This window comes from Callionymus lyra, chromosome 9 (genome assembly GCF_982586985.1).
Source record: "Callionymus lyra chromosome 9, fCalLyr1.hap1.1, whole genome shotgun sequence".
Classification (NCBI taxonomy): Eukaryota; Metazoa; Chordata; class Actinopteri; order Syngnathiformes; family Callionymidae; genus Callionymus; species Callionymus lyra.
The window spans coordinates 15,203,675-15,221,481 of NC_141826.1; the positions used below are offsets into that span (position 1 = coordinate 15,203,675).

At 38.8% G+C, this 17,807-nt stretch overlaps 1 protein-coding gene and 4 non-coding genes across 5 annotated transcripts; all 5 read right to left on the reverse strand.

Moving 5' to 3' along the window:
* Positions 1 to 932: 932 nt before the first annotated feature.
* On the reverse strand, positions 933 to 17,566 carry sparc (secreted protein, acidic, cysteine-rich (osteonectin)). The gene is made up of 10 exons (XM_087798995.1): positions 17,427 to 17,566; positions 7,859 to 7,924; positions 7,497 to 7,550; positions 6,133 to 6,226; positions 4,386 to 4,507; positions 4,198 to 4,318; positions 2,904 to 3,037; positions 2,480 to 2,628; positions 2,258 to 2,406; positions 933 to 1,240 (listed from the first exon to the last, which is right to left on the reverse strand). Exons 2-10 carry the CDS (start codon positions 7,913 to 7,915, stop codon positions 1,212 to 1,214), a joined length of 909 nt encoding a protein of 302 aa, XP_087655121.1. The 5' UTR covers positions 7,916 to 7,924; positions 17,427 to 17,566; the 3' UTR covers positions 933 to 1,211.
* On the reverse strand, positions 12,588 to 12,669 carry trnas-cga (transfer RNA serine (anticodon CGA)). The gene has a single exon. It is a non-coding gene; the product is annotated as a tRNA-Ser (tRNA).
* trnas-cga (transfer RNA serine (anticodon CGA)) lies at positions 14,221 to 14,302 on the reverse strand. Its single transcript has one exon. It is a non-coding gene; the product is annotated as a tRNA-Ser (tRNA).
* trnas-uga (transfer RNA serine (anticodon UGA)) lies at positions 14,652 to 14,726 on the reverse strand. The gene has a single exon. It is a non-coding gene; the product is annotated as a tRNA-Ser (tRNA).
* On the reverse strand, positions 14,992 to 15,073 carry trnas-cga (transfer RNA serine (anticodon CGA)). Its single transcript has one exon. It is a non-coding gene; the product is annotated as a tRNA-Ser (tRNA).
* Positions 17,567 to 17,807: the final 241 nt, after the last annotated feature.

Consider the following 17,807-nt stretch of genomic DNA (forward strand, 5'->3'; position numbering starts at 1 on the left):
TTTTTACTGGATATATTTTGAAAATAAATGAATGAAGTGGCTTTACTTAAATAGTTTCTCATTTATTTTAATCGTTGTTGGTTAAAAAATAAATACTAAGGAAAAACAAACGTAATTTTAACCTAATTTATACCATTTAAGATGGTGACTTTATTTATTTTTTCAATTAAAATTTCCAGTATTTAAAATGTGTACTTATATCAATTTATTCCATGTATAATGTATTTATTTATGCATCCAGGGTCGCTAAATAAAACGTCTTTATTTCAAGTTTGTGTGTTTTAATGTTTATTTTTATACAAACCTGAAATCAAAGTTTTTGATTATTAAACGTTATATATTAAATGTATACTTTTAAAATCTGTTTTTGAAAAAACATGTCTTGAACTTTTACATATACATGTTTATTTGTTAAATTTATTGCCTGAATGGTTTTAGTTTATAATATATTTCTATAACAAAACATGGATACGACTACATTATTTATATTATAGAGGTAGTGAATTTAAATTCGAATTGTAAAGCTAAGGAAAAAAAATTAAAAAAGGATTTATTACATAAAAAAACAAAACAAGTTTTAACCAGTTCAACCAAGTCAAGAAAAGTTAATGGAAGTTAGTTTTGTGGATTTTAAACATAAAAAAAACAACTCTTGGATCATTTGTCGTGATGATGAATGGATGAACTCTCAACACTTTCAATCAGCCTTTTTATTCAATTAAAGCATTTTCCTTGTGCTTTTAATATCAGTAGAAACATTTGAATCTCAGCCGGCGAGATTTTGTCTCCCGGTCTACATAGAAACGGTCAAACATCAGAACACGAGTCCTCGTCCGAGTGAACAGAAACAATAAAACCACAAACTATTCCAACAAAAAGTGAATCCACCACCGACGCGTCAGTGTTTTTGATTTAGAAAAGCAAGCAGCGGGAACGTTTATTTAGAAACTTTATTTTTCCACTTTACAATTTCGGATCGAAAAAAAAGCCCTGAAAAAAATAATCGTCCAAAAAAAAAAATACATTTACATCAGAAGTTTGGTTTGATGGACAGATGCTGGTTAGTAGAGAAGGAGCACTCGTTTAAATTTAGTGGTATATAAAATAAATTTAAAAACAACATTGCGATTAGCACCGTAACTGTTCTTTTTTTTTTCTTCTTTAATAAAAGCATCAGAACCTTTTCCTTTCTGCTGACGTCATAAGAGCTTTTAGACGATGAGGTCTTTGTCCACGTCCTCTGTGAAAACAAGAAAACGTTGGTTTGAAATCCTTCATCAGGAAAATGTTATTCAGTTCATTAACTGCACTTTGACATCAGAATATTATGACATCATCCCAACATAAGAAGATGGAAAAACAATTAAAAATGTAAAATAATCCAAAAAATGCACATACGAATAATTACTATATTCTTTATATGAACCATAAAATACTGTATCACATATAATTAATTTTAATAACGTTATAATACAATAAAAATAATCCACATTTAGACCAGAAATTATTCATCTAAGAATAATTAAAAAATATATATATTATAATGATAAACATTATATTTTTAAAGTCAATATAATTAAGTAATTTAATCATAAATATATATATATATATTTTACATAGTTCTAACTAAAAAATATTGCTTCTATTTAATATACAACATTTAAAGTATTTAAATTAAATGTATTAAATATTTTAATTCTGCAAAACATAGCTTATAATATTAAGTAAAAAAAGAAATATTTTATTTTAATGCATTTAATGAATCTTGTCTCATCTTAACACTTAATGAAATGAATAAACATTTAAGTAAAAATTGAATTTTATAATGATAAGACATTTTAATATAGTAATTGTATTTAAATAATAATTCTAATAGTTAGAAAATAGAAAAATCCAAATTTCCAATACAATCACAAATATTGTTAATTAATATTTTTTGTAATATTTGGTTATTTATTGTAAGTTGTTTTGTTTTATTTGTGGAAATTTGTATGTCTCGAAATGTACTTTATTTTGTGCATTGTCAGCATTTCTGTCCAATGGAAGTAGTAAGTAGTAAGTAGTAATTTTTATTTATATAGCGCTTTTCCAGACCAGGGTCAGAAAGCGCTTAAACAATCAAAACAATATTCAATAAAGTATATACTTTAAAGGTCAAGATAAAACTGAGAACAGGAGTTCCAGAAAATCAAGGAAAAAGCCTGAACAAAGTGTCCCAGCCCTGGACTCTGCTCTGGTCTCTGGTCCCGCGACTCACGCTCTTTGATGCCGAAGCAGTTGGCCCACTCCTCCAGGGCGATGTACTTGTCGCTGTCGGCGTCGCACTCCTCGAAGAAGCGAGTGGTGCAGTGCTCCATGGGGATGAGGGGGGCGCGCAGGGGAGACAGCTCGGAGTGGGTCAGGTACCTTCAGGTCAGAAACAATGGAGTTCAACTTTCAACTTCGACTGGGGTCGATCGTGGGGAGGGGGGATGGTTACCCGTCGACGGGGTGCTGGTCCAGCTGGCCGAACTGCCAGTGGACGGGGTAGATGTACATGTTGTAGTTCTTCTGGAAGTCGCGGGCCAGCAGGTCCAGAGAGTGCTCGCCGGCCTGAAGACGCTTCTCGTTCTCGTAGATCTTCTGGACCTGAGGTGAAGGAAAAAAAAGTCTGAGAATCTATCTATCGTGCTGCCGGGTGGTCGTCATGACGCCAGACTTTTATATTGTATCTCAGACACTTTACAGTGTTAAGTTTAATTAATTTCAGCAGCTCGGTGCCGATAAAAGGACCATAAAAACCTTTATTTGGACTCAAGAACCTCCAGTGCTCACACACTTCAAAGCACGGACATTTAGACAGTTTTACAGAAACGTTTATGCCCAAAAAAGGGCAACTCCAGAGAGTGTTTGGATGGACTCACTCTGATCTTCTGCTTCTCGTTCAGCATGTTGTTATCCTCGTCGCGCTCGTACAGAGTCACCATGACGTTCTTCAGCCAGTCTCTCATGCGCAAAGGGAACTCGCTCAGCTCGGTGTCCATGCAGGGCTCGATCTCTGCGCAGAAACGGTGAACATGAAGATGCGTTGGGCGGTTTACTGGCAGGAATCTTGTGATCGTATCACGATTATTAGATACGTATATATATTTGTATAGTATTGTCGAGTACTTGACTCTGGTGTTGCAGAATTTACAGACCACATGACTCTTGACGAAGTTGTAACTGCTTTCGTTTGAAAACTAAATAATCAGTCCAAACATCAGCTTTAAAAGCTGCTGGAGTCGAATGTATCCTCTCGTCCTCAGTCATCTCCAGGGAGGACTGCCGGAAGTTGAATTGCAGCACAAAAATTAACAAAATGTGTGAATATTTGGAAGTAAAAATGAAAAAATTATATGTTTATATTGAAATATAAACAATAAAAAACGATTATAAAAATAAAAAAGACACAATAAAATAAAATATAAAGCGATATATTAGTGTATCTCTATTTTCTCAAACCCCTAATATTTACGATGTGTCTTTGAAGGCACCATTAACTAATTAAATCGGGAAATTTGACTTTAAAAGCTAATGTAAAAAAAAAATAATATAATAATGCAATGGTTCTTCTACAAACTAATTTGATTAAAATGAGTCGTTTTAAAGTTATTTTATTTTTGTAATTTATTTTATCTTTCAGAAAGATGAATCCCACATATTGAGCACAGTTTTACCCACAAACATTATGACTGTAAAACACAAATTAAAATGATTTTCTTAATGCATCTGAATTATTTACCATTTAATATACAGAGCATTTTGGATCAAATGGTATTTAAATATATATAAATATATATATAGTTTTATTTTTCTGTGAGCTTAATAAACTTATCAACGAATGGGACTTAAATTCTTCTCAGATTCGTAGTATTCATAGCACCTTGATCTCCACTTGAACCCTTCCACCCAGACGCTTCTATGGCCCGAGTGTGATTGTGTGTCAAAGACATGTAGTCGACAAGTCTGGACGGAGCTTAACAGTCACAGAGGCACGAACGCACAATAAAGACTTTCCTTCCTGAGGAATCAGAACTCGAGAGGCACGAGAGGATCCGAGCTAAACGTTGCTAACATCTTGAAGAACCTTATCATCTGTAGCTACTGCATGAGAAACATGTTTGGATTCTGGCAGACTCGGCTCCAGATGTTTGGACGGGGAGCGTGAGAACTCACGTTTGCAGGGTCCGATGTAGTCGAGGTGCAGCTTGTGTCCCTTCTTGGTTCCCTCCAGGGCGCACTTGGTGGCCTGGAAGTGGCAGGAGGTCTCGTAGGTCTTGTTGTCGGTGCCACAGACCTGCAGGAAGAACGAAGGACCTCAAACATCTCAAAACAAATCTTCAAAATCTCTTTTTCTAACTCACATGCTCGAAGTCTCCCTCGACGGGGGGGCAGGTCGTGGGGTCCTGGCACACACACATGGGGGTGTTGTCCTCGTCCAGCTCGCACACCTTGCCCTTCTTGCAGTGGTGGTTGAGGCAGGGGCCTGAGGACGGAGGTGAGACAGACAAGACCAGCGGTGAGATCCTGGCTTCGGGGTCAGAACTGTGGCCTGCTGGGGTTTCTGGGCTGAGCTGCTTTCACGAGATGAGGGTGTAATTACGGACGCTCTCCACCGGGACGACGCTCTGTCATTACGGCGGGTAAACGGATCCGGTTCCTCCCTGAGCTCATGTCTACATTATAAAAAACCACAGACGCACAAACTGCACTGCAGCAGTTTATCTAATTTGTGGAGGTTTTGTGTGTCACTTTTTGTGCGACCACTCTGTGTGTGTCTGTGTATTAATACATTTTAGTCTACACATTAGTTGTAAGTAAGTAAGTAAGTAATATTTATTTATATAGCGCTTTTCGAGACCAGGGTCACAAAGCGCTTAAACAATCAAAACAATACTCAAAAAAGTACATACTTAGTTGTGTCTCTATGATCATCTTTGTGGACTTCTGTGCGTGTCTGTACACCTGTCTATGAACCCAGTGTGTGTGTGTTTGTGTATCTGTTTATGTCTACCAGCTTGAGTGCTTCTAGACATCTTTACATCTGGTGGTATGCACTTCTGTATCTATACAGGTTGTGTGTGTGTGTAAACTAAAGCCTATCTGTTTGTGTCATCTAGACCTCTTTGTGTGTCTATGAACCCAGTGTGTGTTTGTGTGTAAGACTTTTTATCTCAAACGTCCAGGTATGATTTTATATTCTTAACTCTGTGTCTACACTTTGGTTCACTTGTGTATCTCTTTGTTACTGTGTTTTTCTATCTTGGTGATTGTATGTGTGTGTGTGGTCTTTAGCTCTCTTTTTATGTCTGACAAAAGTGTGTGTATCTTAACATCTGTTTGTTGGTCTAAATGGAAGTTTAAGTGTATGTGTGCGCGTACCTTTCATTGTGTGTAACTGTAATATGTAGTTAGGATTTAGTTTTCTTAGTAAATATGTGTGTGTTTTATCTCTAACTCTCCTTTTAAATCCACACAAAGTTGTGTGTTTCTACTTTCACCTCTGTTTGGCAGTCAATAGATTCATTTATATATATATTTGTGGGTCTAAACGTTTGTGTGTACATATTCATAAATGATTGTGTGTCTTGATAGTTGTGTGTGTGTGTTTTATCTCTCATTCACCTTTAAGGTATATGGAAAGTTGTGTTTGTGGGTCTAAACAGTTGTGTTTATACTTTTATTAGCGTATTTGTGTATTGTGTCGCTGTATACTTTTTTTTTTCTCTTGGTCATTGTGTGTTTGTTTTATCTCCAAGTTGCCTTCTATGTCTATAGAAAGTTTTGTGTTGCAATTTTAAACGTTTATGTGTATATGTTCGTAAATGTTTTTGTTTCTTGATAGTTGTGTGTGTGTTTTATCTCTGAGTCGCTCTTTAAGTCCATTGAAAGTTGTATGTTTGTCGGTCTAAACAATTGTGTGTATACTTTTATTAGAGAATGTGTGTGTTGTGTCACTATATTATTTGTGTCTTGGTAATGGTGTGTGTTTTATCTGTATATCGCTTATAGGTGTATAGAAGGTTGTGGGTCTAAACACTTGTGTGTATACATTAATTAATGTTTTTGTGTCTTGGTAGTTGCATGTGTGTTTTATGTGTGTGTACTGACTCTCAGCAATGACTTCCTCCTCCTCTTCCTCCAGCTCGATGGCCTCGTCAAACTCCCCGACGTCGACCTGCACAGGGTTTGCCCCCTCGACCTCCTGAAGACAGAAGAAGTGACAAACTTCAGCACTGGGACTAAAAGAAGTCACATCACAGTGTCCACAAAACGTGATGATCTCAGCCTCTCGTCTGCCACTAAAACCGACTCTAAAAACGTCACCGCCGAAGAAGCCTGGGAGCGCCGCAGCATCGGACCGCCAACAACAACAAGCAGCTGCATCCACATGTGGTGAAGCCATGAGGAAGAGAGAAAAGCTAATAGATTCTTAAAGTCGCAGAACCACGGCTAAAATTAACAGCTGTGGGATCGCTGGTCCCGCTGGACCGCCGGAGCAGGAAACGATAAAACCTTTGCATGGATGCTTGTGTGACGAATACATAACTGGAACATGATTCATAATCTCTAAAAGATAATGATTTTACAGCCTTAACATTTTAACCATGTCTCTCACACTTATATCATCATAAACATTCTTAAGTTTATTCCCTTTTATAGTATTTATATGTTTTTATTTGACAAATCTTCACTGTTTCTTTTCTCTCTCTGTTGTGTTGGCTTCCAGCTGTGTGACTTCAGCCATGAAAACTTCTTCGCGGGTCATTTGTCGAAGCAGCTGTTCTCAAGTCAGACGAGAGAAGAAGAATCTGGGATCGGAATCCTTGTAAAAAAAACAAGTGGAAATTGTTGCTAATGTTTAAAGAGATTTTTATGAACACAAATGATCATTAAAGTTATTTTTTCTTCTTGTAATATTTATTTAGTCTCCAACCTATGACTGTCGAGCTACATTTGGGTTGTTCATCTTTGAAATTCGCTCTGTTTTTTGGGGGAAATGTGAAAACAGATAATTCATATTAAATTAATTTTGATTTTATTTATTTTATGCATTTGTGTCAAACTCAGGCACCCCGATAAATCATTTTAATCAGAAAGCAAGCATTTGAAACACCTAGTTATTTACTGTTTTTTTGTCAGTAAAAGCAAATGATTATTGGACACCCATGATCAAATGACTTATTTTTATTTCGACTTTTTATGAGTACAATTGGTACTTAAATAATATTAAAATACCATTTAAATGTGATATATTATCATTTTGAAAAGTATAATATATGTTGTTTTTTGTTTGCTCTTTATAATAAAGAGGCAAAATGTTGAAGATTCAGAGCCGGTTGATATGGGTTTGAAACGCAGCTTGATACAGTATATATATGAGGCGTCACCGGGTTTTCCAACAAACCCAACTGCCTATTTAGAAGGTGCAATTTCTGGATGTTTTTTTTTTCTCTTTAAACATCTGGACTGACCTCAACAACAAGCTCCTCGGCTACTGGCTCTTCCACGATGACCTCCTCCTCGGTCTGAAACACATAAACACAAATGTTCAGAGGAAGGACAGTTTGAAGACGGAATACGCCTCGCAGCAGCTGGAAACTTGAGGAAGAGATCAGGCAGGAAATGAAAGAGGAGGAGACGCCCGCTTGGAAACACAAAGAGAGGAACACAACCCGTAAAGTACCGGACAATAGTAGACTCTTTAAACAAGAGTACACTGTGGCTGTAAGTGCTTTTGGAAGTTTAGGATTCCACGTTTCTGGACGTCACCATTTTGTTGTTGTGGCTAGACGAGTGCAGGACAGAGGAAGCGAAAGAGTAATAAGATACTTACAGGAGCAGCCATGGCGTGGCCAGCCAGGCACAGAACGAACAGGATCCAAACCCTCATCTTCAAAGTCTGTGGAAACAAAGAAGAAAGGTTTATGAGAATATATTTAAATACCAAAAAATATAAATATTGGTTGGACATATTTGAAGATAACAATAATTAAGTTTTGGAAGACAATTTATCTATATTACTAAGAACTACCTTGAGGAAAAAAAGATGAAGTTAATCTGATTTATTACAATAAAATAAAAGTATGTACTGTATGTAATTCCATTCCATTTTATTTAAAGTTTCACATCACAACAAAGTTATCTCTGGACACTTTACAGTTTAAGTAAGACTATATTGGAGAAAAGAAATAAAGATCCCAGCGGATCAACAATGAGTGACTCGGGGGGGAAAAAAGTCCTTTTAGACGGCAGAAACCTCAAGTAGAACCAAACTCACAGTAACTCATTTTAAATTAATTAAAAAAAAAAAATCGGTTTTGTTCAAACAAACACGATCAATTACATTAAATATTTAATTAAGTATATGATAAATAAACAAATAATAAAAGGTAAGTATAAACTATTGAATATAGAAGAAGTTTCTGTGAATATCTCTAAGAAGGTTCGCATCTAACCGAGGGTGTTATGGTGCAGAAGTTGTTCTCTGAATGAAGCTCCACCTGTGACAGTTTCTCCTCAGGCCCTCTGGAAAGAACCGCCGTGGATAAATTTAATGTTTTTTTTTCCAAATTTGGAGGCAAATATTTCCACCATTCATACATAGTCTCTGTGCCCTTTACGGTAAACACATATCTGTTAAACCAGAGTCCACACAGCCGGGATTAGTGGTCCCTTTTCCATCCGAGACACTTACATAACCATGGAACGGATGAGTTCACCATCAGGATCGTACAACTCGAGCCAACTCTCGGGTTTTCACACCGTTATGTGGAAGTTTTCTTTGCTCTCTATACGCTGAGATGAGGTGAAAACCTCTCAGTAACCCTTGCTCTTACACAAATATGATTATATACCGACCCTGAGCCTCAGGTTTACTGCTTTGTTTGGGGTGTTTTGCAGATGATACGGAAGCTATCTATCAATGAATTTATAGATCCACCAACTGATCCCCGCGATCTTCCTTATTTCAATTTATCCGTTCATCCATCCATTCGTCTATCCAACCAATCCAAACCATTTCAATCTATCAATCGATTGTCCCACAAAACACCCCTTCATAGATTTGTTGAAACGTCATCCATCCGGCCAACCATGCATCCATTTATCCTTGCCTTAAAGACCCATCCTTGAACTATTCATCCACCCAACCACTGACCATGCCACCAACACAACCATCCATCCATCCATGCATCACTCCACCAATCCATCCATCCATCAACCCACGGACCCACAAATCCGTCCATTCATTGAACCATCAACCATCCCTTCGATAATCCATCCATTTATCCATCCCTCACAACTCATAATCGACCCATCAATCCATCTATCCATCCATTCATCCAACCTCCTATTGCCCCATCGATTCATTTATCTACCAGCAACCATCCATCCCCCAGTGACCCATTAATTTATCCAATGACTCTCCCATGAAAACCTATCATCAATCCATCTGTTCATCCAACCTTTAATACATCAACCAATCTGTTCATCCAACTATCCATCCATCTATTTACCTATCCATTCATTCAATGACCCACCCATACACCCACCAATCACCCATCCTCCTTCCATTTATCCATTGACCCTCACATGAAATCACATATCATCAATCTATCCATCCATCTATCAATACATCCACCATCAATCTATCCTTTTATATACTCATCTAAAGATCCAACTGCTCTCAAGGAAAGGATTTTTGCTAAAATATGTCCTCTGGTTATGGTAATGAAACTGAATATCCTTTACATCAAATAATTAATCATCAGATATGAATTAATCTGATACATCAATGCTGACCATCTAAGATCAGTTTGACTTGTGAGTTTTTTATTCTTTTGACCAAGTCTGCCCACATGATTGCCACCATTCCAGGGTTAACTGAGCTTCCATTGTCGCAGGCTCTGGAAAGATTGCCTCCATCTCGCTGCTGGAAGACTAAATAAGGGATCTTTTGTTGGTAATGGAGCTTGACGTCTGCACAACTGTTTCATCTCCACATGCAGACATCAAGATAATCCCGACACGAAGAATAATCTCAGATCCGGAGTGACGACTCAAGGTTTGCCTCAACAAGTCCAAAAAAAAAAAGTTCACTATCACACGTTGCCGTGAAGAAATTCCATGAGATGAGCCGAAGTGTTTTGAGCACACCCTGAATCACAGCAAGCCATCGGGACACATAATGGGAGCCACAATTGTTGGAATTCCTGCCCCCCAGGATTTTAAATAATCCTGACAAGAGCTTGAGAATCTGTCACTACCGTCCACAACTCCACAAGATATGGCATTTCAAACACTTCGTCTGGGTTATTAAACCTGACATATTTAGGAATGGTTGAATAACAGGTTGCTCCGAGGGACAAATGCAATCCGGGCTCTTGACCCTAAGGGTCTCAAAAGAAGGGCATGTTTGAACAGAAGTAGTAAAAAAGGTAACGAGTGTTTACATTGTGAAGTTTGTTGAACACTCTAGAGACACAAAAGACCACAGAATTTATAAGAATACTGTTGATGGTCACTTCAGCAACTATTATGTAGGAACTGACTTCAGCTTGGAAGCACCATGGCGCTAATGGCTACATTTGAATATTACACTTAAAGTTTTGATTCAAATCAAAAATAAAATTGTGATTAAAAGGAAACTATTGTTAAAAGAAAACTTTCTTGACTCACTGACCGGTTCAAATGTTGAAGTCTTCCTCTCCAGTAAGTCCCTCATTGTGACCATGTTTCGAACTTATTAGTTAATAAAACTCTCCCCCGTCTGAAATCTTGGGGAACGAGTTACGAGAGGGGAGTCCATTAAGACGTAATAATGGCTCCAGCCAGCTATAATCACGCCTGCTTTGTTTATACATAGAGTCTCTTGAAGGTGGAGACTTCTTGGACAGATGATGCCCGAACAATCACAGCAGAGTGGGTGTGGTTCTGTAAACAAGAGTGAATCTCCAGAAAACATGTTTTCTGTGGGCGGGGCTTACACACATTTTATAATGTAAATATTTCAACGAGTTTTGTACAACAGACACATACTGATGAGTATAATAGCGGTCTATGATCAGTTCTAAGACACACTTAAATCAACACATTAGTTGCCATCACAACGCCATAATTCCTTTTGAAGGTTGTGTTTGTAAGAAATTATTTTCTACCTACTTTCTATATGTAGCTTTGCCTCCTTCAAACTCATTGTCTGGTGGCTAAATCCAACCTTTCGAGTCCTTCTATGACCTGACAGCCTCGGGTCATAGTAGTAAACCGAGAAACAGTGGCCACTGTGTGAGGCTAAGACGTGGAAAAGTACACCATTGCTGTTATGCTGACGGTAAACTCCATTGAAACACTGTAATGTCTGATGCAGGGAAGCTAAATACGAATGGAAATAAATAATGTCGTGGAGAAGCAAGGGGTCAGTGTTTCAGTGAGATGGACAGGGTGTTCCCGTCCACTCCTACTTATACCTGCTTGGTCAGGGAGTCATTTGGCGCAGGCCTGACGTAACAGCAAAACAAATTATTTTATTTGGAAAGTGGCTCTCATAATCAAACAGGGCCGAGGCGAGAAGGGGAAACTTCAGGCTCATAAAGAAGCTCTTTTACCCTCAAACGCATCTAATCTGGTCGGTGACTCAGCTCGGCAAGTGCAAACTCGCTGTGGACGAAAACAACCTGGAGTCAGGACGGATACCTGCCTGACTTTCTCCTTAATTATTCTCTTTCGCCTCCAGTGCTTGCACCGATCTAGAGGAATTCCTTCTGCTTCTCCTTGGTGATGGAGCAGACATGTCTGAAAGCCTGCAATAATAAGTGGTTTGTGTGCTTGCAAACACGGCAAACAAACAACACTGACACGCAAAAAGGTTGAAGAATTTGGAAGATAACAAAGGTTTTCTTTGAAATGGGTTATCGGATCTTGTTGGTACTGGATACACATTAGAGAACTTTTGACACTGAGTCTTATATCACGCAACAGTGAATCACAGATACAAAATCATTCTACAAACGCAGTCGTGTTCACACAAGACAGAATCTTTCAACAACTCCATCTAACAGATGTAGAAGAGGGGCAGCGGCAGGAATTCTCCCAGAAATCGCACAGAATGTGACAAAAGTTGCCAATGATTGAGGGTTTTTGGTCATTCAACATATTTTCTTTGGGAACAAGCCTTTGTAATAGCGATGCCAATCTTGCAAACCGAACTACATCTTTTTTAATCTTTTGAAAATGATTTGAAATGCCGGATTTGGCAACCAGGCATTGGGTTTGAAACTATACCACTAGATTTCAAGGCTAAGCTTTAACCATTCAGCCATAAAAGCCATCGGTGTTGGTGCCTCTTAACCCTGATTCAGTGAATTCTTTTGAGAAACAAGATGCAATCTTTTGACATTAGCATCGCAAATAAAAAACGAGGGTCAGAACAAAGACTACACGCAAACAACGAGGGAGAGAACTTGTGCCATTTGTTACTTTGTATAGGGTTTTCATATCAATTATACTTTAATTTAATTGTGTAGTATCTATTGGAATTGACTTTTTTTGAATATATAAATTTAGATCGCTGTGAGCAGGATTTGAACCTGCGAGGGGAGACCCCATTAGATTTCGAGTCTAACGCCTTAACCACTCGGCCATCACAGCAATGAGATTTGAGCTCTTGGTCTGAAATGAAGTTCCCGAATGGACTAGCTTAGAGTTTTACTCAATTCAATTAATCGAGGACCTCACAAGGCCTTTGGAGAAATTATATGATTTATTATATGATCAAAATTCATATCCGGGCCCAAAAAATAGAATAAAATGACCAAAATGAACTGGACTTCGAAAGTTTCAACACTGGTTCATCACTAGATGAAGAACCAGTTCTAGAATAGTATAACCACTTTAAGCGTGTTTTTTTTTCTTAAATTGTCCAGAAAAAAATACCTTTTTTATATCAAGTTACCTAACATTGCACAAACAAACGGTAGCTGTTCTTGTCCAAATCAAAAGGTCGGGGGAAGGGAAAAGCAGCTCAAGTGTCAAGGAACTCGGGTTACACAGGTCTTTACTTTCCTTTTTGTTTCCACTCATTCTCTTGCTGTCTGCTTGGAATTATCAATGAGTCTTAGTTTGTCCGCACGTGAAGATTTGGGTCTCGGTTTAGATGCATAGTCTGAAGATAAAGACTGTACCACAAATGATTCAACAGTACTTTTTCAGTAACAAGTTCTAGCACCACTCATTTTATTCTTGGTGGCTTTTCCATTATAACCAGTTCAAGCCTCAGTGTGGGCAGGATGACATTGGGGACAATGGGCGCTTTCAACTTGCCCAACCCCACCGGCCAATCAGGCAGGACGTCAAGGAACACATGAGAACACCTTTTGTTTAAGTAGGTAGGAGTCTGTACAAATAATGTTCAGTTAGTTGAGTCATGAAAGTGCAAAGTACTAATAAATTATTTGAGTGAAAGGAAAACCTGTATTGAATAGGCATACAGTGCAAGATGGTCATAGACAACCTTGTAAGATGTAGAGATAAGGTACATGGACATCAACTTTTAATTAATCGCCTCACGCCTTAAAAACTGTGGCCATCACAGCCAAAACTCTAGGTTTCTGAGATACACAAATCTCAACAAACATTACAGTGCAAGGTAATGATTGTTACCTCTTACCTGGACCTTGAAGTTTTACCAAATTTAAAACCTTGCCCCATTTATTTAAACACACCATGAGGAATTATGGTGTATCTAAATGCACAAATGGGAAAAGTAGGAAAGGAAATAGTTGATCTTTTTTATACAGTTGAGAGGCAAAGTTGACTTCATAGATGCTTCATCTGCCATTTCGTAAACACATATTTGGCTGAAACCGTGTGGAAACTGTCGACTTTACCACATAAGTTTATTCACACATTTATAATTTATCAGCAGCAGCACATACGCGGCCAAGTTATCCTCCGAGATTGACCATCAACCGTCAGGGATTTATTGATACAAACCTTTTACAGCTGTGTTTTCTCTCACTAACCACAAAGTGCTGGGCTGCGATTTACTGCCAATCTGTGATCTCCCGAGAGCCGAGGCATTAAACATTGGCAAGTCTTCTTCAAAGAACTGTGTCAGGGCAGGGATTTCTCTCGGGGTTCAGCTACATCAGAATATTGGTGAGTTTCCCATAACCAAAAGAGACAAATCGGATTTTTTTTCGCTGTGAGCAGGATTTGAACCTGCGCGGGGAAACCCCATTAGATTTCGAGTCTAACGCCTTAACCACTCGGCCATCACAGCTGTAATGTGCTGATTTTACTGGCTGTATACAACTAGCTTATCAAATCCAAGGCGTGGTTCAACTGATACCGGGAACAAAAGGTCTACTCTTAAAGGATGTCTACCATAACGGAAGACACTTTAATCTGTCTTTGATATTAAAGCTTATTTGGTAAATACAAAGCCTATAGTGAGTTATCTTGCTCTTAAAATATAAGATTTACAAGTAAAGTCTATCTATTGCTTCTACTTTTTAGCGTAAGTAGTGGATGCGACAAGTTTTGGTAGACGGGGGTCGGTGCTTCTTTAGGGGTTTGACTGGATAGGAATGTCTTTTTTGGGTTTCAAAGATAAAACACAGTTTCAAACTTGCTGTGAGCAGGATTTGAACCTGAGTCCCCATTAGATTTCAAGTCTAACGCCTTAACCACTCGGCCATCACAGCTGTATGAAGCCAATGGCCCTACTGGCTAACAATCAGTCAAGGTCCATCACAACTTCCCCTTCTGTCTGGGACACTATCAATCCATTAGAACCTGAGATTTCAAGAAGACTTAAATACCGACTCTTAAAAGGTGTCTATCAATTGAATCTGTCTTTCATATCCGAGGAGTGAAAGTCAGCTTGCCAGGAGAATATCACATGTTTACTTATAAGGTCCTAGCTTTTCTACAGGGTCTACTAGAACCAAAAAAGAGGTTGTCCATCATCGCTGTGAGCAGGATTTGAACCTGCGCGGGGAAACCCCATTAGATTTCGAGTCTAACGCCTTAACCACTCGGCCATCACAGCTGTAAATCACCTGGCCAACAACCAGATCAAGTGTGAAACGCCAGGAAACAAAAATCTGATGTTTACCATCACAAAAGACCGTTTCTGCCTTCGATATGAAAGCCAACAGGAATCCCCCCCCCCATTACACCTAACCACTCAACCCTCACATCTACAGGTGTGTCAATTATCCAATTTATTTTCAAGCACGGACAGAACATTGGAGGTTGTTAAAAAAAAGACGTAATATCCAAATGGACTTTCATGTGCCTTTGCTGGAGATGAGTCATTGAAGTAACAGATCTTTTTTCATGTTAATTCCTTCATTGAAACCATCAGGATGTATGAGATTCCACTATGAGTCATGCCTTGGTTGATACGTAGACCTTAATTTTGGGGGGCTGTTCATTACTGGAAAAAGTTACTATGGATTTAAAAGGGACATGATGCAGACTAGTGATCCACAGAATACAAGCCTTTTCAAAACATGTCTATATCTCTGACTTAGTCTCCTTTCTGGGGTCAGTGTTTAGCTATCTAAGCTACATCAGGGCAAAGACATGATTCATCCTAAGATACATCAAACTGTAGTTCATCATAGAAACCATTATTGTTTTATTACAGATTGTCTTCTCCTGGTCAGACAGCAGCACAGTACCGCCTTCCTGTCGGTGGATTAAAGCTCCCGAGGCACTTGCCAGGCTGGCTCTGTTTTTCCCATCACGCTATGCCACAAACACTCCTCCTCCTTCTCCTCCCTCCCCCAATTTTTGCCACCTCAACAATTCACCAGCCAGTGTGAGTGTCTGTCCACGTCAGCGGTGGAGACATGCTTTCCTTTAGTCTCGCCGACAAAACTCAGGGGATTTAAGTGGCCTTATTTTAAATAAATAACAAAGATGTGAGGCGAGAGCTTTGCACCAGCTGAGCTATGATTTGGAAAACTTTTATCTACAACTCCACAGGGAAGGCATTCTAATAATGACATTAGTATTAACGATAAATACTTCTTTAACCATTGGAACAACTATGAGAATCTGACCCATTTTTCTTTCTCTTTCTAGTCTATATGAGTAAAAAATACCGTAAAATTCACTTGTAATCAACTCTGTAAGTTAAAGACATCTGAACAGACAATATATTTATTAAAAAGTTGTCATTTATTTCAATATTTAAAGCAACAGTAAAGAGTAAAAAATGTAAAAAATTTACAAGAGATTGTAAAGTCTTCTCCCACGTCTCTCTACAGCTGGTGCCACAAGAAAAAGACGTCACAGCTGAAAGCACAATTGGGGATTTGTTTTCTAGTTTGTTTTCCTTCAGGCCACGGCCGGATTATTGGGTCCAAACAGAGCGCAGCAGAATCAGAGGTATTGTCTCGGATCGTGGCACTGAAGGGAAACTTGTTATCCAGACTAGGACGGAAAAAAAAGGAAGAAGTGTGGGAACAAAAGTCTGAAGGTGGGAGTGAAAAAGTGATGGAAAAAAGGTTGGAGAAGATAAAAACAAGTAGGAGAATTTGGAGATAAAGATAGTTGGAAAGAAAATAGAAAGGATAAAAAATATGCAACATGGAGAGGGGGAATGGAGGAGAAATTGAGGATTTAAGGAAGTGAAGGAAAAAAGACTGCGGGAAGATAAAAGGATAAGGTCGAGGAAAAAAAGAAGGAGATGATGAATAAAAAAGGGAGGAAGGAATAAAGGGATTTTGAAAGAGGAGAGATGAGTGATAAAAGAGAAGAAGGGAAAGAACAGGGAAATGATTTGGTTCTTGTCAAAAAGTGGACTGTAAAAGTGGTACGTGGCCTAATTGAAAATAAATAAATAAATTGAAGGAATCTCATCTCGAGCGGCAGCTACCCGGTTACCATGGCGACACCGCATTCCTTCGTGGTAATTAGAGAGGGAGTGGAGGAGGAGAGGAGGGGTGAGGAAGGTTCAGGGAGAAGTTTGCTCAACTCATGAAAATATAAAGTTATTGTTCATTATTGATGCAACCGGAGCTGAGTGACAACCTCACCCTCCCTTCCTCCCCCCTCATCCCCCCCTTTCCCTGCCTATGTGGCACACAATCCCCCCCACCACCCTCAAAGAATAGAACCTCATAATCACAGCGTGAGGATCCATTTTCCAAACACAGGTGTTTAACTTAATGACAGAGAATGATCTGAGACTTGCACAGATGTCCATCTCTTTATTTACCTTTTAAATCAGCATTTATAAACATCCTAATAACTGTTTTTTTTTGTCTAACTTATAAGCAAAATCGTGCGATTGAAGAACAGACGTAGCTGCAAAAAAAACGTCAAGACTACAATAGTTGGATCAGGACTTAGAGTCCAGGGATAGGAGCAGATGATGGAGGAACTCTTACCTTTAGCTTTGCAGAGCAGGGAAACCAGGAGAGAAGTCAGCTGTGTGCGGCGCCGGGGGACGATCTAAACAGCTTTGCCACTTCACACACCAGAAAAGTTTGCTCTGGGACGTCCCACTCAACCCACTCCAGGACCCTCGCACCCCCTCCTTCTTTCCTTTTTTTTTTCTTCTCAACCCTTCCATTACACCCTCCCACCGGCCCCGAGCTTGAGGTGGGCCGGGCCAGCTGTGGCTCTGCTGTGTCCCACCACATCAGTTTGGGAGGAAGATGTTTTTTAAATATGAAAAATGTGAGTAAACGAAAAAAAAAAGTTGAACAAAAATAAAGATTAAAAATGGGGGGGATTTTCTGTAGCTGAAACAAGAGTTCAGACAAGGA